This window comes from Ahaetulla prasina, chromosome 8, assembly GCF_028640845.1.
Source record: "Ahaetulla prasina isolate Xishuangbanna chromosome 8, ASM2864084v1, whole genome shotgun sequence".
Taxonomy (NCBI): domain Eukaryota; kingdom Metazoa; phylum Chordata; class Lepidosauria; order Squamata; family Colubridae; genus Ahaetulla; species Ahaetulla prasina.
Window position 1 is genome coordinate 32049684 of NC_080546.1, and position 22349 is coordinate 32072032.

Sequence of the window (22349 nt, forward strand, 5' to 3'; positions counted from 1 at the left end):
CACCAGCCTGCTCGCCAAGTAGCAATTAAGGTGGAGAGGCAAAGAGCTCGTCGCCTTCGCGCGCACTTTGGGGGTGTTTTTAGAGGGCCCTCCCGGCCTCTACCTTCGTCCCCGCTCTTGTGGCCACGAATCGGAGGCACAGAATCAGCCCTGGCTGTCTCGCGGGCAGCGCCTTTTCCAGCAACTGACGCTTTGGAGAATAATCCCATTAAACCCCGAAGAGTTTACTGTCGAGTGGATTGTACTGCACCTGCTCTCCCGCTCACACACACTTGGGAAACAGTAGTACAGGTAGTCCTCAATTTACAACAGCTGATTTAGTGACCATTCGGAGTTACAGCTGTGATTAAAGTGAGGGCACTGGAAAAAGTGACTTATGACCAGGTTTCACACTAATAGCCGCTGCAGCATCCCCATGGTCTCGTGATTTGCGTTTGGATGCTCGAAAACTGACTCATATTTATGATGGTTGCAGTGTCCCCTGGTCATGTGATCCCCTTTTACGACCTTCTGACAAATCAGATTCACTTAACAACCGTGTTACTAATTTAAGAACTGCAGGGAGTCACTTAACAAGTGTGGCAAGAAAAGTCGTAAAACGGGGCAAAACTCAACCAATGTCTTACTTAGCAACATAAATTTTGGGGCCCATTGTGGCCATAAGGTGAGGACTACCTGTACATAGTCCCAGAGCCAAGCGAGAAAGGTTTATTCCTTCACGTTATGCACACCCTGCCTTTGTTGGACCTGTGATGTGCCAAAAAAAAAAAAGGCAAAGTGGCAGATACGGGGAGGAGGAATCCCGTCTTAACTGTTTTTTTATATTTTAAGGGAGCCAATAAAAACTCTTTTATTCAAGGTAGTAGGACTAAGTTCCTAGGAACTTCTTAAGTATCTTATATTCCCCTCCCCCCCGCCACCCTCCCACAGTGTCCTGGCTCCTGGACCATAGACTTCTATGAACAACAACAAATCAAGGGAGAATAATATGCAAATGCTGTTGGATAAAGTGAGACCGAGGAAGGGACTCTTGAACAACTTGTCAATAAACCTTTAAAAGAGCCAGGGGCAAAGAGCAGGCTTGGAACCTCAAAGATTGTAAGACAGTCTGGATGTCCTCAAATCCCTCTTGCGGACATTCATCTAACCTTCTCTAAGAGGTGGGGGTGGGGATACAAAAAAAAAAAATCTAGTACACAAAGACTGAGTCTCTGTGGGAAAACAAGTCTTCTGTGACCCTCTTTAGTTAATATTAAAAGATTCTGGATTTGCACAACATGCTAAATTGAAACACAGCTGTCTGGTTAGTGGGACACTGTTTAATGCAAATACACTGTGTAATAAACAATAAGCAGGATTCTCATTTTGTGCCAAGGTATAATGAAGTTTGTTTTTCCCACAGGATTTAACCTATTATTAAGCCTAAATGATTTGATTCAATTACCTGCAGAACCAGTTTAATTCCATAAATAACAGCTATTAAGGGTTAACGTTTTGTGAAAATACTGCTTCAGTGTGATATATAAAGCCAATTGCTGGTCAATTAAAATAATGGCTTGTTCAACAATTCACAATAGATAGAATCATGTATTACACTTTGATATGGTCCAAGGGCTAATCAAAAAAGTAAACTCAACATATTACATTAAGTCAATCTAAATGTATTACATTATGGCCTAATAATGCAATATAGTGCAACATAGGAACCTACTACAAAAGAACAGATCAAACTGTACATCCACGTGAAACTTTGTTGGAGAGTCATTTGAACTAAATCAATGTTCAATCTAAGAAATATTCATCTAGCCTAATATTCTGTGGTTGTATTCATAACGCTAAAGCAACCAACCATGATTAGCATGTCATATTGGCTATGTTCAGAGGTGGGTTTCAATAGGTTCTGACCAGTTTTGGAGAACCAGTAGTGGAAATTTTGAATAGCTCGTAGAACTGGTAGTAAAAATTCTAACTGGCCCCGCCCCCATCTATTCTCTGCCTCCCAAGTCCCAGCTGATCGGGATGAAATGGGGATTTTGCAGTAACTTTCCCCTGCCACGCCCACCAAGCCATGCCACACCCACCATGCCACACCCACAGAACAAGTAGTAAAAAATTTTGAAACCCACCACTACTATGGTTACCCACCCCAAGCAAACAGGGACTATATACACAAGGGGCAGTAAAGCTTACCTGGTAATACTGGATTAAAGGTTCTGATGTTGAGGGCGCAGATATAATAAAACAAATTTGCACCTAGTTGGACTCAGTTTGGGTACAAATGAAAGGAATCCCCCATCCTCTTTACATTTTTGTAAGATCCGAATCCATTTGTGCATATAAGACAGAGATGAATATTACTGGTGCTGAATTTTCTTTAAGGGCACTTCAAAAAGATAACTCTTGAAAACAGAGCAAGAAATACTTTCATCAGGGAAAAACATTTTTTTCTAGCCTCCAGCAGGGTTGGTTTTCAAGTTCCCAAATGCCCTAACCAGTTGTGGCATTGAGTTGTCCAGCATTTAAGAATGATTAGGGCAAAATGACAATTACTCTGCAAGAAGAAAGCCAAAGAGGAATTTTTTTTTCAAAAGTAAGGATTTGAATGTGAAGGAGAAAAATATTTAATTTCCCCAAAGTAAACAAACTTGACAGGTTAAAAATTGCCTAATGTGAAGATTAATTGTGTCTTTTGATATCTGCTAAATAAGGCAGTTGAGCAACAATTTAAATTCTAATTAAGATACATTCCTGACATTCCACACTTTTTACTCAATCGTACTTATACATCCATAAAATAAATGGCTTTGAAATATACAGGCTACTTTTATACAAAGAGATCATTAGACAGACTTGAGTCAGAGGCCAACTCCTTATAGAGGAAGACTTTTCTACTACAATTGGTCTGTGGGTGTACGTAGAAGACTGATTTGAAACAGACTATTGTATTAGTTCTATTCCTGGCTGGCGTTTTCTTCCTGCCGTTTTCAGCCACTATTTTCACTAAGAATTTGTGCTTTGTTTCAACTTGACCTTCTTCCTTTTTCTCCTTTCATTGTCTTCATGTGATATTTGGTCTCGCTTAATAACTGCTTTAAAAGAGAATTTTGGGAAAAAGATTCTGAAAGCATGTAATGTGTGGAAACCAGGGGCATCACTATTTGGATATGGAAATTTATAAATATTACTAAAACAGTAAAACACCCTTTCTTCCTTCAGATGGAGATCACTATCAAAGGGGGCTATTTGTGTGCTTAATAAGTACCCTTATAAATCTTTACTGCCCATGGACAGAAACTAAGGCAATGGGAATGGAGTTCTGGTTAGGAAAATACTACTGAAATGATTCTTTGGAGGTTTAATACTATTAAGGGGACGTGGTGGCTTAATGGTTAAGATGCTGAGCTTGTCGGTCAGAAAGGTAGGCAGTTCAACGGTTCAAATCCCTAGCGCCGCATATCAGACTGAGCTCTCATTACTTGTCCCAGCTTCTTCCAACCTAGCAATTTGAAAGCATGTAAAAATGCAAGTAGAAAAATAGGCACCACTTTGGTGGGAAGGTAACAGCGTTTGGTGCACCTTCGGCATTTAGTCATGCTGGCCATGTGACCATGGAATTGTCATCAGACAGCGCTGGGTCTTCGGCTTAGAAACGGAGATGAGCACTGCCCACTAGAGTCAGGAACGACTAGCACGTATGTTTGAGGGGAACCTTTACCTTAGTACCATTAAGACAATGGCTACTGTTAATGTGTTTTCGTCCTTTGTGTTATGTAAAATGCATAATGAATTTGTGTAGAAAGCTAGCTAACTGTGATTTATTAAATAAACTAGAACTGAATATAACATTTTACTACAACCAAAAGGGATTTTATTTTGAATAATTTTAATGTCACAGCTGCCATTTTTGAATCATCTTGTAATAGTAACTTTTCAGAATCCAGGGCCGCTCAATGCAATTGACTAGCTATTGTCAACTTCCCAAAAATGATTTGTTTGGATTACAACTCCAAGCATTCTCATCACTGCTCAGTATTTCAGTTAAAAGGATATATCTAACCCATGACACAATGCAAACATGTACAGCATGTATTACTATACCCAGGTTATTTAAAACAATGAACTGTATTTAAAATCATACTTTGATTAATTAAACATATTTTCTTGATTTGAACACCATGCAAGCTTAAACAAGTTTTACTTGTAGAAATACAGTTTGTAGAAAGCAAATAATGGTATATTTGTATTTATTGGATTATTTTTAATCACCCTGGAATCTTTAAGCACAATACATATTCTAAATAAAATGCAAATATAAAATCTTGACATCTGCCAGTGATCTAACTCTGCCAAGAAACAGAAAACTGTCAATTCTCCCCACTTCCAACAGCATTTTTTAGAAAGTGAAGAAAGAACAATGAATTCTATTTTCTTGACATCATGATATCAAGGGATAAAGGTTTTTGGCAAGTTTTACTCCCTAAGATTTTAGTTGGACAGCCTTTGCCCTTTAAGCTTTGAGAATACCACAAGGATCCTCAGGCAACATATTTGGGACACTGATCTTCATATTCTAAATCTAGTTCCCGCCTCCCAGCCTTTGGGGCTCTTCAGAAGGATATTTGCCAATCTGCTACTTCTCTATCACAGTCCTGCATTGTTGCTGGAACTGTATTTTGGCCAGATGGGAGAAGTCTAAAATATATATATATATATAAGCAGAGCTCTATGAAATAATGAAAAGTAAAAAAAGTAATATGCATACATAGGAAATGCAATAAGCAGCACATAACCAAAGAATGCAAGGCAGGTTCCAGAAAAAGTAAAACTTGTGTCAGAAAGACTGAAACCTGGAATGAGCTGAGTCTTGTGAGAAATCAGAAAACTATGAAGAAGTTTTGTATAACTTTTAGGGAAAGGGAGTCCTGTACACATCAGTTAAAAAGCAAATGTAGTGAGAAGGTGGACGTTTGTAGCTGCTGTTTTTGTATCTTTTCTTATTGTTATTAGGAAGAAGAGAGACCTATAACTTAGGAAAGAAAAGAAGAGGGTAAGAAAGAACTTGACTAAGTTAAGCAAATTGCTCTCTGGAGCCACACATTATATACTGCAATAACAAAGTGCTAGTAGAATCACTCTCCGAAATCTTTAGGATCTCCTGTAGGACTGGCAGTTTTCCAGAAGAATAAAGAAAACTAAATACCTCCATTTTCAAGAATTGAAGGGGGACGACCCAGGAATTAACAGAACTTCATATCTGCATGGACGAAAGTTATTGAAAATATTAAGACTCAGCTTGTCTAGGCTGACTCTAGAACTCAAAGACAAGGGTGAAACAGAATATCATGAAATCTGGAATAAAATGTATCAATGGTTGGAGAGGAGGTGGAATGTCGAGATAAAGAAATATTGATAAGTCGAGAGTTGGAAAATTATTATGTTAGTTTTATGTGATAGGTAGGAATTGTATTGGTATTGAAAGTAATTTTCACAGAAGAGATGTTTGTTTCTGAATTTTGATAGACTGTACATATTTATATATTGAATATGAATTGTATTTGTTGTAAGGGAAAACTTGATGGAACTTTTTGAACCAGAAAAGTTGCACTATGTCCAATGTTTTTAACTGTATATTTAATAAAAAAAATTTTTTTAAAAAAATAAATATTAAGATTAATTAAACAGCATGCTGGTGTTTGCTATGCATGCTACTATTAACAGAACTCACAAGAGGTTTCTTGAAAATAAGTCAATTAATTAATCTATATTCTTGGATGAAATTACTAGTTTAATAGATCAGGGTATGCTGTAGACATAATATATATGGACATACCAAAGCCTAAAATAAAACCTCTTGGAATATTCTTCTTAATAAAGTGGCAAAATTTGGTCTACACGATACTACGATTAGATGAACTCAAAATTCATTGAGTGAATAAACCCAAGCAATGCATTTAATGTTCATTTCAGATTGGAGACTCGAGTGCAGTGGGGCTCTGTCTTAATCCTTGTGTAGTTCAACATTTTTATCAATGACTTGAGGAAGAAATATTGATCAAGTATACAGATGTTATTAAGGTAGAGTTATTTGACTAATAGTTTAAAGGGGTAAGAGAAGATTCAAAAGGTCCTAGACAGACTTGAGTGGACTGAAATTAATAGGAAATGAATTTAGCAGGAAAAAAAACCATAAAGTTCAATATCTGGATAGGGAAAATGAAAATGGTAGTAGCAAATGGTAGTAACAAACTAAAAGGAACAGCAATATGATTTAGCTGGTATAAAGACAAATGCTATCTTGTAGTCCATTAACAAAAGCCGCAAGTCCACATAACAGAAAATAACTGTTCCACCCTATTCTGTCCTAGTTGGTTTCCATTTATCATTACTGTTTATTGCAATTATTAAAAAAAAGACTGAACAAATTCAGAAGGGTTACCAGAATAGTGAGATCTAGATATCAAGCTATATGAAGAATGTTTAAAGGATCAGGGCATAGTTAGACTATAGAAGAAATGCTAGAAACTGTAATGGTTTTCAGTACCTCAAAGACTGATACACATTATAGAAGAGGAAGTGGATTTATCCTTTGTTATTCCAGAGGGCAAGCAGTTGACTTGAGCTGTGGTGGCACAGTGGTTAGAATGCAGTATTGCAGGCTAACTCTTCCTACTGTCAGGAGTTCAGTCCTGACTGGCTCAAGGTTGACTCAGCCTTCCATTTTTCCGAGGTCAGTATAATGAGGATTGTTGAGGCAATATTCTGACTCTGTAAGCCACTTAGAGAGAGCTGTAAAGCACTATGAAGTGGTATATGAGTTTAAGTGCTATAACCATTGCTATAAGGAAGAAGGCTCAGGGTAGATTTCAATGATTTCTGAGGGCATGAGCTGTCAACCAGCAGAACAGGCTGGCATGTAAAGTGCTGAGTTCTCTTTCACAAGAAGTTTTCAGAGACTGGCTGATCATCTGTCAGAGATGCCTTAGTAGATTTTGGGTGATCATCTGTCAGGGAGCCTAGTAGATTTTGCACTGAGCAGGGGGATAAACAATGTCTAAAGTCCATTCCAACTTTATGAGTCTATTCTGTAAAATGTAAAAATTAAAAACGATGTGCAAACACTACATTTATACAGATATAATTTTTTACTGTCAGAAAGGAAATATATATTTCATAACAGATGCAGTAAAAAGTTACCAGAGTTACTAGCATTTGTTAAGATAAAGTATCCTTTGAGTTGAGCTTCACAGACACGTCCATGCTATTTTCTTAGTGACAATACAGACAATACAGGCATATTACATGCTTTTTTCTGGGGTTTTATTTTCAAATCCCCAGTCTAGCTTACAGCTTTTAGACCCTCTCATTCAAGTTCTATTTAATTATGTTCTTACTTAGATTTTTAAATGTTGGACTTCAGGTATAGAGTTGCTTGATAGTGAGACGGGTCACCTAAAAATGTAATAAATGGTACCAGTTACCATTTAATTCTAATTGCTCTAATCAGTCCTGTGATTCAAACCAGATCATGCATCATTCTTTTATGTTCCTATAAATCTGTTTCACTTAAAGTATAACAGATAAAAACTGAATAAGAACCTGATAAGGTTCTAGTATATGGTGGACAAAACATTAGCTCACTTATAGTCCACTATTATGTCCTTATAGGCAAGAAGAGCTTATATCTGCCCTCACTGCAAATGACAAAATCTTTTGTACATGCAGCTTCATAAGAATTCAGAGGTTCCCAAGAACATTGCAATAGTAAATTGAAGCCTGAAGCACCCCTGGATCATAGCAATAGTGGCAGAAACCATGTATTATCTTTTTACAGTAATTTCTATTCCACTAAAATACAGTAAAGTTGCACCCCAATATTTTATATTGGTATAAGCCTCTTTTTATGTGCATACAACACTTTCAATCCCTGGCTTCCTGATTTTTGACTCCTCCTGTGGGTATCTTTTTCCCCAGAGATCTTTGGGGCTTAGCGTGTGAAGCTGAAAAATTTACAGAAAGAAAACAAACCACTTCTAAACTCAAGAAAACTGTATTGCTTCGTCCACGTGGTCACCAGGAGCTGACATTTTTTTCCCTTGCTTTTCTTAATAAAAAAAACACATTAAATGAAAAATTTAATTTGAAGAATGTTTATTTTGAGTTCATGCGCAGGGCTCACATGTGGGATGTGTACCTGTTTAATAACATTAAGAGAGTGTTAAAAAGACTAAATGGCTGAGCTCTACAAGTCACAAATGCTTAACTGTTGTTTACAAATCTCGAGAGTATCTGGGAGGTCAGAGAAGGCTACAGGGAAAGCTGAAACCCACTTCATAGCATCTGTTGAAAACAAAATGAGAAAGATCAACGTTTTGTTAGATATGTAGGGACTCCTTGTGCTGTTTCAGAGCAGGAGATAGTTCAAGATGAACCGTGGGATCCTGAGGTTTGGTTGTTCTGTGCTCTGGCTGATACAAAGTGGCTTCTGAAAATTTTATCTTCAGATTTCTTAATATTTTTTTTACTTCTGATCTAAAAGTCTATATGTGTATTTCATTCAGAGCACTGAAACAAACCATATCCTCAAAGATGCTATAAAACTTCTCTGAAGACCATCAGTAAACATCCTTCTAGATTTTATTTAAAGGGACTATAATGTTTATATCAATACTGGTGTACTGCCAGTATAAACATAATGACTTAAATTCAGAATTATTACTGGAAAATTCGTACAATTGAACATGAAGATATAGAGATTCTTTTCCCCCCCTGGATAGGAAGAAAAACCCTCTTGCTGGATCCAGGTCAAGGCCCATCATAGTTTAACACTTGATTTCTCATCAAGACCAACCAAGAGATATACCCTCCTCCCACCATTGACCCCCTGCAACTGAGTACGGGATGGAGCCATTCTCTTCAAATTTAAAGTAAACAGTGAATCTTAAAAGAACAAAAGCATTTGATAAACCCGTTCTCCATTAATTTATCCAGTTCAACCGTTTGTTACTGTGCTGATTCACTTCTTATTTTTCCTTTAATTTATAATTTTCCCTGTAACTTGAATAAACTGTTGTTAAACGCTATCTCACCTATATTGTTTTGTGGCTTGAAGCGATTTATGGACATAAATATTATGGTATAGGCTTCTGCTTTGTTTTACAATATTCCTAATTTTTAATCAAAAAGAGTCTTTGTAAAAAGTCAAGAGGGCAAGAAGCTCCAAAGGAGGCTGTCAGGGTTCACACCAAAGTTGCCAGGCAGACACCCTGTTGTTTATTCTGGGTTCAAGGTTATTGATATTACAGTGAGTTCCACTGAGGCTAATTAAAATAACAATTATATTTATTTTGCTGGTAAAATGCAGGCAAAAAGTATTGCTATAATACAATCTCCAAACAAGATAGTGATGGCCATGGACAAACCATGTGGGATTGCAGATGACGACACTGGGATTCTATTTTAGTTATAATGAGGCAATACATTTTTATTATTTCAGATAATGAAATATTATCTGAATGGAGGATGAAATAATTTGTCCTCAATGGCGTCTTATAATTCTTTATAAAGAAAATTATTACTGTTACATGAACCACTACTGTATGAGTTAAATTCTAAAATTAAATACACTTCACTGTATTTCAGCTAGGCGTTAAAATACCAAACACTGCATTCAGAGACACGTGAAACACATAATTTTTTTTAAAAAATCTGAATTTATGTAATTAAGATATCAGTTTCTCTTTTAATACTGCAAATCTATTATCAGAAGCAAATAAAAATATTTACTATCTGTATAAATATTTACATTGCTATAGGTGTAAATTCAGAAAAAGAAACCAAGACAGAAATCCATAGTAACTTTTTAACATTTATTGCTTGGAGGTTTTATTGAATTTAAGAATGTGGAAGATACATGTTTAGCTAGAGTCATTATCTTTCTGTCCATTTGAAAATCTTAGCATCCAAACAAACAGCTCTTAAAATCTTCCAATATACATAAAGGCTTATTTTCCTTGAACTAATAACAAACTGCCATTAACATCAATTGTAACAAAACAAAAACATTACTACCGTGGATGGTGTACAGGCAACTGAAGGTTTTAATTCATTTTGTGTATAAAGTAGAATTTAGTTCAGCCAATCCTTGAAGTTGTTGGTTGTTTTTGAAAGTATACTGTCAGAGGTTCAGCCTCTGCTTATCTATATAATAGCAGCAATAAGTTAATAACTTATTCCAAAACATCATGTAAAAATACTTATTTCCTACATATCCATTATGTTTCATATAAGCAATACTATTAAAGTATATATTTTAATGCTTGGAGTTACTAAATAATTATTTTGCCTCAAACATTTTATTTCTGTGATATAAGAATTGAAAGCTAGGACCTAAATTGCTTTGAATATAAATCAAAGATTCAAGACTATGCAATATGACTACCGATATCTGAGATATCATTATAATATTAAAAAGTAACAGTGCATACAGCATGTCTGATGACTTAAAAAACTATCTCCAAAGATTTTCTTAACAATTTGGACTAATTAGATCCTTACAATTTTTTTTCAGGAATTAAAAAACTACATTAATTTGGTACAACTGAGTCTAGATGAAGATACAAAACTAGCACAGAATTTCATAAAAATATAGCTTTCTTTCAATTAGCTTGGCTCCCGATAGCTACTTAGAAAAGTCCACGTAATTATTTTCATGAAAATATAGAAATAGTTTGCCTTCTTTCAGGATGATGATCATTTGCAACAATGAATTATGAGGTTATTTATGTTACTTTACTAATTAAGCCATTTGTGCAACTTTTTAGGACAAAATGATTATTTTTTAAAAAGTGAGATAATATAATCAAATGCTACTAACAAAATTAAAAAAAATCCTTATAAATCTTTCTGATTCTAGCTTTCTAAAACATGTAGCTACTATAATGAAGTTACAAGCTTTCACTAGGTTTTTTCCTAAAAAAAAAAAAAGAATTAAAACCAAAGGCCTTAATTACCTTTGAATGACCTATTTTGTGTTTACACCATTAGCTAAAAAGTGTGTTCAACTAAATACCTCTGGTAGAATCAGGAAGTTTGCATCAGAATAGAGATGAAATCATTGATAGAAATGTTCAAGTATGCTTTATTCTTGGAGAATAAGTGAGGTGCAGTTTGCTTCTTTTATTATAGTTAATAGGGTCACAGAAACAATACAAGACACCTTGTTCTTCGGTGTTAAAAAAATTAAAGCATTTAAACTCTAGTTACAAGAAACAAACTACAAAGTATTTTCAGTTGTTTTAGGCAAGAACCTAGATCAGGGGTGTCAAACTCATGTCGTCATGGCATTGTCATGTGATGTATCAGGACTCCCCCCCCTTCGCTAAACTGGGCATGGGCAGAGTGTGACGGATCTGGGCTGTGGGCCATGAGTTTGACAGCCCTGCCCAAAATGGATGTTACTTCTAGGTATATATGTATTGTGCTAATTTCTGTTGGTGTGAATAAGTGCTAATAATGAACCACACTCTGGGAAACAGCAACCAAGTTTACTTCAAGAAAGAACCTGGCAACAAAAACGTAATGGACAAGAATGCAATGAGGAATGATTTAAGGTATACTTGATAAACATTTTACTTTAAGATTGAAACAAAACCATTTAAAGAAGCAACTTAATTTGTTTCAACATGTAATAATACATAATTATACAATTCATTTAGCTGAGATAAGTTATTTTAAGTACTTCATTTATATAAACAGAAAAAGCAGTAGAAAGTGTGCAAACAATGATGCTCCAAAACAGTAAATCTTGAACGGTTATGATAAAGTAACTAACTTGTACTTGTAACAGCTACTGATTCGAAAACAGACTCTGTCCCTGTCAGGTGACATGGTCTGTGAGTCAAAGAGAAGAACACAAACTAGACTGGCCTTAGTCTCTTTAAAAAAAATCATAAATCTAGAAAGGGTTTTGTAAAGATGTTATATTTTGTTTGGAAGAATAGAAAGTGTGTTTCAAAAGGCACTTTTGAATTTAAGACAAGTAAGGTATGATTTCAAGGAAAGTTAAACATTGAAGTAGTACAACTAAGACTCCTTTCTTAAGTGGTTCCTTTATAATGATTAAAAATGGATTCAGCTCAAAATGGAAACTCGACCTCTAGTGTTTTCTAACCGTATAATAGAAAGATCTAGGTGTAAAAAATGGTATTTTTTTGCAATTCCACATTGTCAGTGAGTCACTGATTTTGTAATGAAGCTGTTTAAAGGCCTTAATGTTTTTTTTAAAAAAATACTTTTTGAACACAGTTACATGAAAAAGAATCTGTAGAGGTTTAATACATTTATATAAAATATCAGATATATCAGATATAAATCATGAGCATCTCCTTTGGAAAAATTTCTCACCTACTTGCCACGGTTACCAAAGATCACAAATATTTATATCAGTGCAAATCTATACTTCCCTACTACAAAAAACCATTCACCCTTAAATACAAAACATTTTGATTCTGAAATGACGTTAATTTGGTTACATCCACCCACCCTGCCAAATTATTATAATATTCATTATTGGAGAGGGGGAGGAATTAAAGCTGCTTGTGCAAGTATCACTACAAACAGTCCTTCTTTTAGAAAAGCTTCTTGATTCTTCCAGGATATAGAAGATCCTGGGCTGAACAATGGATCACCGTGTGTGGTTCGATTACTGATCTTCGAGCCAAGAAGGAGCATCCACTCCAGGTATTTTCAATTTGACATGGAATAGTTTAAGGGTCTGTTCAAGCTGTTTTTGATTTCCTGAAAAATAGGCTGCAATGGCATTGTGGAACAGAACAAGCTGATTGTGCAGCACCTTCACCTGTGGAGAAAAATCAAATTGAAAATGAAAATATATGTACAGAATATTGAAAGCTGACACCCAAGGAATAATGTTTTGTTTTTACAAATTTTCTCAACAGTGAAACGATCAGATTAAAAACAAAACAAAACAAAAATCAGTTTCACCAACAGAAGCAAATATCAACTACCATTAATACCGACAGCCAAATTAAACGAAGAGACTGTGTATGATAAATATAACCTTACCTGTATAGCTGCGCTTAACTGACTATACTCACATGACCTGCTAAGCATAATTTGGCTTAGTGACAGATGAGCAGAACTCTGCCACAGGCTCTTCCTGTGAGTGGGTGCACTGAATGAACTATGAATGACATAAATCATAGCTAATTTAGAGGGCTATGTGTGCAATCTTACTCATTTGTAGTCATCGATGTTATATCTTATCACCACACACAAATACACCCATTGTTTTGTTTGCTCGTTGCTCTAAGAGTTAGGGTTGTTCATCAAAAAGATTGTTTGATTATTTTATCCAACAGATACACTGATCAGGTATCTGTTTTCATCAGTTGCATCTGATTGTCTATTTTATTTTCTGATAAGGACATTATTGTATTTTACTATTGCATTTGATTGTTAACAGCCAATTAATTAAGGAAAATATTGGCGCAAGCTTATCAGTTGGATAGAGATATGTAAGGATAATTTGCAAATAATGAAACCGTACCAATTAATTCAATACATCGCTATCATCATTCAATAAAGACTAGTAGTAATTCAGGCTTAAAAAATGCTGGAGAAGAGGTGTCAAACTGGATTTCTTTTAGGGTTGGATCAGCATTGCAGTTCTTGGTGGGCTGGGTGGGGTGGTGGGGACAGGACAGACCCTGCCGTCCAACACAGGGCGTTGGGGGGAGGCGGCCTGCATGCCCTCCCCCGCCCCGTTTTCGGCCTGGAGGGTCTCTTGCAGCTGTCAGGGTTCCAAGTAACACCCCCAACAAAAATGTAAAAGATGGCTTCTAGGTCTGACAGGGGCACTCTGCTGGTCAAAATGGGGCACGGGGGGCCACATGCAACCCCTGTGCCCCATTTTGGCTGGCAGAATGCTGCAGGAGGCCATCCAGGCTGAAAATGGAGCATGGGGTGGCTCTCCCACACCCAGTTTTGGTTGGCAGAGGCACCACGGGCTAGTCCTTTGCTATTTCCAGACCACCCCTGCGGGCCAGATTTAAACACCCCTGGCAGTTTGAGCCCTATCCCTACATGATGGAGTGAGCTCCCGTCATTTGCCTCAGCTCCTGCCAACCTAGCAGTTCAAAAGCACGTGAACGCAAATAGATAAATAGGTACCACTTCAATGAAAAGGCAACAGGGCACCATGTTTCACCGCATGCTTTGCACTGCAGCAAGATGCCATATGACTGCAAAAACATTTTTAGGCAGAGCTGGTTTAATGGCTTGGAAATGGAGATGAGTACCGCCTATGACTAATGGAATACAATCTGCAGGGATCACTATTGTTTGGTCTTGGCTAATCTCACATCTGAAACCCAGCTGGTTAGAAAGGGGACTTACTCCACTTGGGCACAGCCAGGTTTCAGTAATACATGGCTGGTCAGCTTTCTCATCCATAGTCAAGTCATCAAAATATGAGCCTATGTTCTGGCTTAACCAATGTTATACTGTCATTTCCAAGCACATATTATTATAAAAAAATTAACCACTAAAGACATGATACGGCTGTCCTACATGTGTAATATTAGATCTGTCCTATTTAGAGACAGATCCTCGATTAGCTGTAATTTATGCTGGTCCTCCATTCATGCATATTTTGGAATTACCATAAGCATCTTGGGTAAAAAAATATATTTTTGTCTTATTGAAAATAAGATATTGAAAAAAAGAAGCTTATGTAACTTTGAAGAACAAGAGGCAGTAAGTGTTATTGTTATATTTCTCGTAGTTGATTAAGCCAAGGAAGAGTATGTGTATCCTCTAATAAATCAGACTGAAAAGAACTTCCCAGAGAAATGCAAGTACCTGAAAATGCTTGATTGCAAGTCTCCACCCTGCTAGCATAACTCAAGGGAATCTTCATGTCAGGCCAATCTGGTTCAATCCAGACACCCTGCCAACTTCCTCACACAAGGAACATTTCTATAGTCTCCAATCTCCATTTTCAAGTCTAAGATCAAACCCCATAGAAAATCCTTTCAATTCTTCAGTTGAACTTTTTTAAAATCCACTCTCAACACAGCCCTGGATTTCTTGGGTAACAGTAATTTGAGCTGAGTTTGAAACAAAACATAGTTTTTCAGGACATTCTACTGGAATTCTGAAAGACGAGCTGGAGATTGTTCTATCACCTATCACGCCCAGCCAATGTCATGATCAGTGAAATTTCAATTTCACTGTGAACAATTTCATTTTAACAGTTTAACAATTTCAAGTTAAAATGCTACAATGTACAGTAACTACCTACCCAAAGCTTTCAATAGTTTAGATTACAAGATTTTAGTAAGCATGTTTTCCAACTGTATAAACCAGAGGTATTACAGAAATGTTGCAACACATCAAGACTAAGTGTGGAAAAAGGTCTTGAAGTGAAGTGTTCATAGATCAAATAAATAAAAATGTTTATACTCCACAACTACCTACTTCTTCTACAATTGTTGCTCATCTGTGTCTGTTACATGCTTATAACTACAAAATGGGAAAGCAGATTTGTGTGTGAAATACGTGGGATGGCCATACTTAAAAGTAATTTGCAATTACAATAATCAGACAGCAAACCTAGACACCACTATATTTTACTGACTGAACAGGATTTTAAAATCCAGTTTTATGAATTAAGACATATGTATGCAGTTATAATGCATTATGCAATTAAGACACATCCCATAATAGTTCTGGCAATACTTCTATATACCTACAAAACATCGGGGAAAAACACAAGTGAAAAGCTTGTAGTGACTTTATAGAGTTACATTCCAGGCAGTTAAACAACTGGTGCCTCCATTAATATTGACTAACTGGTGATGAAAGATGAACGGTACTATTAACAACCTAGACAAACAGGACATAAAATGATAGCATAGCAAAAATTTGAATCAATTCAACTGTTCCAACATTTTAATCTTTTGCTTCCATTACAGCTAAAATAATTTTCATGGCATCAAATGAAAGTTTCCTATTCTTTTTAGCTATTTCAAGTTGTTGATACCTTCATAAAGTCCCTCTTAGACTGTACTACCTAGTAACTCAAAATATTGTGTGTGAATATATATGCATGTTTGTGTGTGAACATACATACCAATGCATGAGAACATAAATTTGAATATTACTATTAAAAAAATCTTCTTTAGCTATTATAAGGTACTATTTAGTGGAAAGATTTTTGTTTCATTCTTTTTCTCACTTAAAACTACAAGGAATTTATAATTATAAAACTCAATTTGAGAAGTAGATTCTGAACATTCAGGACAATGCTGTATCTAATGCATCTACACCCTTTTCCAAATGATAACCATCTTAAAAGGCTAATCCATGCAATAGTTAAGTGCTTTCCCAAATATATGGAAAAGTATCCTATCTAGCCTTTTTTAGACCTACAGTATGCAAGTTCACGGAATCAGCAGTATGTACAGTGTTATGAGGAGTTACAACTTTTGCAAATCTACTTCGGCTTTCTGAAAGAACTTCTGCCCCCTAAAGGCCCAATTTTCTAATCATAGTTCAGAAACTGTCACAGGTAGCAAAATGATACCAAAGTGAATAATCCACTTGCAGAAAATATTAGATTCCATTCCAACCAGATGAAGAATTAGAAGCAACTATCTACTGATTTTGCTTCTGCTTTCCCACTGAATCAGGGAGGGCCTATCCAACAATAATTAAAACATGGATTCAACATACATACATATACATACACACACACACATACACATTTACGTAGCTAGTTTTGGATTCATAATTCAATTGCTTGATTAGAAAGGTTTTCAGGGCCCAACTTAGTTTTATCCCTGATTATCATTCAGCATTCTCTTGACAACAGTCACCCAAATGGCATTCCTGCACTAACAAGGCACAGGAAACAATATGCTGCAGCTGATAGCGGTATCCCAATCACAGGACTGGCAACGCACTCTGACTAAGAGAGCTATTGGGGACTGCAATTACACAAATATGTGCACCCTGGAACTGGAAGTGAGCTAACAGGTGGAATATTTTAGCGTGAAGCCCAAATTATTTTTACACACACTACATGATAGTATTGTTACATTTTTAGAGATACTTTCAAAGATAAAGCATTAATATTTGTAGTTACTTACTGGGTCACATTACCCCTTTGAGGAGTATAGCAATTATTGTAATATGTGCACATTTTCTATTTCTGACAGCAGAGAATAGCTTCATTAACAAATCTGACAGCTGCAGAAACAAATAGAAACAGCTTAACTTGCCCAATAGAGAGGGTCACGTAGTTTGTCATATAGCGCAGGAAGGAGAAAATATGGAAGACATTTTGAATAAAGGCCTATGTAAAGGCTTTATCCTTGAAACACAGAGGTATTAAAATGTTTGCTATTATGGCTAAACTGGATTGGATCTGTCGTGAGCTTGTCTAAGTGGTTTGTGATGCCTGTCAATATCTAAAAGCTGGATATTTATATAATTTATATAATTTCTCCCAAAGTAGTCTCAAAAACATGTGTAAGAAACTTGAACCAAGGAAAATGGAATTTGGTACAAACATAGCCCAAGATGAATAATCAACACTCTCAAATTTGGCATTGAATTGGTGAGTCAATTTTTAAAAACTTTTCTAAGGTTAGTATTCTAGAGAAGTCAATCTATACATTGACGACTATACTAGGTTACCTACAGTAGCAGGTAAACCATTCTAAAACATTCTTCATTAATTTATGTTAATAGTTGTCAACAATTTACCCATAGTATGATTAATATCAGATAATGTAATAATGAAATGGAATGGGCATAGAAATAACCCTATGAATCCTCCTGCCCCCACTTTTTATGTCTGCAGTATAAACCAGCTGGTTTGGCACTATGACCTCCTTCAGCACAATACTTAATATTCAGGACTGGGAAAAATAAGTATCAGAAAGGGAGAAACATAAATATATATTGCATCTAGCCTTACCCAGTTAATAGTAACCTAGTTATGAGTTTCATTGAGATGACCAACATTACACAGTTGACAAGCTCCTTTTTGATTGTGAAGAAAATACTGATAAAATTCCTTCAACAGGTCAATCAAGATTCTAGTAGTAGAGTATTATATACACGCTAGCTGCTAATGAGCACTTACTATAAGTAAGCCATTTGAGAAAGGTGTAAATTTTGATAGACTTCCTTTCCTGCATCCCCAAAGCTTAACACATAAATAACATTTCCTGTAGATTTGCAGGCAAAACAGGACATACGTGACTTTTTTGCTTGTTTGAAGGAAGAAAATCTCTTGAGGCAAGCATAAGGTAAGAAAAACAGGCTCTCCCTATTTCCATTGACATTTTGAGTTTTTAAATTTTGATTTTGGAGAGAAAAAATCATAAGTAGAACCAAGAACAAATTGCTTGCTTCATTTAACAATTATATGCAAAAAAGTCCACAAATCTATCAATTGATTATTTAAAACTATGGAACAAAATTAATCTGAAATATTTTTCATCTACGTACAGAGTATCTGTAGCTATAATTCACCATGATGTGACTGCAAAAAACACACTGTTCCTTTGGGGCTGGGAAGAGCAGGTCATTCTACAAGTTCCATTATATCCACAAGAAATTTATTTGAATTAAAAGTTTTATGATCCATAGACCAGTAAAATAATCCACTATAGTTCAGCAATTAGGATCTTCCTTTCAGTTATAATTATAGGTTTTAATAAAACCTATAATTTCCTTTAACATATGAATCATCAATCTTAGATATCAAAAGAGGAATTTATAATTATTTTAGACTAGAAGTAGGGATTTATAAGAATTGCTCCTTCTGAAACTAATTAAAATCAAGCATATCATAGAGAAAGTTAGGATAGAATTTTTCCCCTCTGCTGTCTTCTCCTTTATTCATCAGAAAAATATGTAGAAATCAGTTCCACATCAGCGATCTTAAGTAACAGAGTAGATTATACTTCAGCATGTCTTGAGGCCATCAATTCACTGAAGACTTTTATATAGAGATAAATAAACTGTGGCACTAAAAAGTCTTATGATATCACATCCTTTGAGGATTTTGCCCAAACCTCACAGGCCTATAAGCACATACCAAAACTTCTAAACTGGCACTCCTTGCTTCACTGGAAAACTATTTCTACCAAATGTGGGAATTCGACATTTCAGAATACAGGTTGTCCTTGACTGATGATGGCAATTGGGACCTGGATTTTCATCTCTAAGCAATGTGGTCATAAAGCATGCTCATATCGTTTAGTGATGGCAATTCCTGCTGTCTTGGACGGCAGCGTTGACTGAATCCTATGAGTATTAGGCAAGGCAACCTCTTGCTGGCTTTCCACAACAAAATCAGTGGGAAAACTGGCAGCAGGTTGCAATCCTAAATTCACAGAGAGATAAATAGGGAAAAGAATGAGGAGGTGTGGGGAAGGACTGGGGAGAGTACACAAGAGGTATGACATTCTGAAGGGATGCAAAGGGGTGAGTGGGCGCATGAGAGGCATCATGTGGGTCAGAAGAGTGCACAAGGGAGATTCAAGAAACACTGCATAGGTCAGGGAGGGTGCATAAGAGGGGCTGCATGGGTTGGGACATGAATGGAGTGCATGAGTTGTTGGAACCTAGGGCAACAGGCCTGGAGGAGGGTATGTGGAAGGGGAGACTTATCTGAGCTCTTCTTTGCCAACCTCCCTATTGACTTTCTGGTGTAGTTGGCAGAGAAGACTGCAAACAGCAACCATGTGATCGTAGGGTGGTTGGCAACTAGTTGAAAGTACAAATGGGTTGCCAAGCACACAGATCACAATCATGTGACCGCAGAGATGCTGAGGTGGCCGGACTGTGAGGACTGGTAAAAAAACCACCATTTGTTCAGTGTCATCATAACCTGGAATAGTCACTTAGTGACTAGACATAGGTCAAGGACTATCTGTTTTCATTTCTTTCATGCCCACTATGAAGAATTACATATGAATGAAGATCATTCATATGGAGATGAAATTTGCACTTGGAGATGAAATTTGCTTAATAAAACATACACTCTGAAAATACGTATTAGGCTCAAATAACAATGTTAATAGTTCCCAGGGATTCTTGATATTATTTGTGTACAGCTTGTGCACATTTATTGGGAAGACAAAATTAATTCACATTAATATCTGAAGAATTGCATGACTGACTGGTAACATATCACAGTAATGGAACAGTCTGTAGTCATTAGGAGTAGAAAATGGCTTGATGGTAGGTAATCAATCAATCAACCAACCAACCAACCGCTTAGTAATATTTATACACAGCAGGTTGAATTTATTTGAAGCAAAAACAGACTCTGTGAACTCAAGGGATAAGGTTGTTATTTCCCATATTATTCATATTTAAACAGTGAAAATTAAGTAATCTCTGAGAGAAATTTAAAACAGTGCCTTACCTTATTTTCCTCCAAAAATTTCAATTTAACTGATACATCATTGCGCATTTTGTCATATTTCTCTTTATGTATTTGGAATAGTTGCTGTGATTGCTCTATCTTTGGCAAAGTATTAGCATCACGGGGGCCCAGATTCAGTTCTTCTAGATCTGTACGGTAAGCATCATATTCAATCCTGAGAATAAAAGAATTAACATGCACAAATATTCACCGAACTGCAAGATTTAATTAGAGAGCTAATAGAATAGAATAGAATAGAATAGAATTTTTTTATTGGCCAAGTGTGATTGGACACACAAGGAATTTGTCTTGGTGCATATGCTCTCAGTGTACATAAAAGAAAAGATACGTTCATCAAGGTACAACATTTACAACACAATTGATGATCAATATATCAATATAAATCATAAGGATTGCCAACAACAAGTTATAGTCATACAGTCATAAGTGGAAAGAGATTGGTGATGGGAACTATGAAACGATTAATAGTAGTGCAGATTCATTAAATAGTCTGACAGTGTTGAGGGAATTATTTGTTTAGCAGAGTGATGGCCTTTGGGAAAAAACTGTTCTTGTGTCTAGTTGTTCTGGTGTGCAGTGCTCTATAGCGTCGTTTTGAGGGTAGGAGTTGAAACAGTTTATGTCCAGGATGCGAGGGATCTGCAAATATTTTCACGGCCCTCTTCTTGATTCGTGCAGTATACAGGTCCTCAATGGAAGGCAGAACATATAGAACAGTGGTTATAGTACTGGGCTAAAAGTGGGGAAACCCAAGTTCTAAATGGTTATTAGGAAAAACAATTGAAAGATGTGTATCTTATTTTGAGCTTTTGTTGGGGAGAACATAAATCTAGTAAAAAGCAAACTTAATTTTATATCAGTTATAAAACCTTGTTGTGACCAAAAACTATACTCGGTTGCAATGTATATTCTTGTTCAATGTTTTATTATTTTTATTTTGATCCTGTTGTGTAAGGTCCCTACAATCACTTTGTGACTGAAGCAGCCAACAAATGGATAAAGTGAAAACTTCAAAAATCAGCCATACCTGAAAATACATATTACAATTTGTGTATCCTGTTCACAAATTACAAAATTTTTACTGATTTTAACAGGACTGCTTTAGAACATGTCTAAATTCTGATCCAATACTACGCTGCATTAATAAGTAAATTCAATGTTCAATAAATAACTACTTAAATTAAAATAAATACTAATATATAAACCATTACCTGGCATTTTCATACTGCTTCACAGTCAGTAGGGTATCCTCAATAGTTTTATTTACCAAAGTGTTCACACTAGCTATAAAAAAATTAATTGCGCCAAGCAGAGTTTCACCATTTTTAGCAAGTAGCTTCTGTGTATCTGCATTGTATCCAAATTCCTCCTGTTAATATATAATTTTGGAATACTTAATTCGTCTTTATTAAATTGTACTGGCATTATAACAATAATCAAGATATTTAAATCCTCAATATGAAAGCAACCCAGTTAGCTTATGTCTATGCAATATGTCTGCCTCATTGCAACTATGATTTTCATTCTCCCAGTACTCCCAAGAGCATAGCACATGCTTCTTGATTTCAATAGAGCATGAATGAGTTGCTTTTTTTCTGGGTATAAAATTCATGAAATACACAATACGTTTACAAAACAAGTGAAGTCAATCTCAAAATAACCATCTCCAATCCTAGGACATTTTGTGCGAACACTGAAATTAGCAGTATTAATTCATGGCATAGGGCCGGGTTATTTACGGGACCGCCTACTGCTACCGAATACCTCTCACCGACCCGTGCGCTCTCACAGAGAGGGACTCCTCAGGGTGCCGTCAACTAGGCAGTGCCGTCTGGCGACACCCAGGGGGAGGGCCTTCTCT

The 22349-nt window shown here is 36.1% G+C and overlaps 1 protein-coding gene across 3 annotated transcripts in view; it reads right to left on the reverse strand.

The window, feature by feature from the left end:
- Window positions 1–9852: 9852 nt before the first annotated feature.
- ARFIP1 (ADP ribosylation factor interacting protein 1) overlaps window positions 9853–22349 on the reverse strand; it is a 43477-nt gene continuing 30980 nt past the window's right edge. For all 3 annotated transcript variants that reach the window (XM_058192869.1, XM_058192868.1, XM_058192870.1), the window contains 3 exons: window positions 21700–21857; window positions 20468–20642; window positions 9853–12856 (listed from right to left, as the gene is read on the reverse strand). In XM_058192869.1, the coding sequence (XP_058048852.1) occupies window positions 12701–12856; window positions 20468–20642; window positions 21700–21857 (489 nt within the window). In that variant the 3' untranslated portion in view covers window positions 9853–12700. The remainder of the gene's footprint in view (window positions 12857–20467; window positions 20643–21699; window positions 21858–22349) is intronic.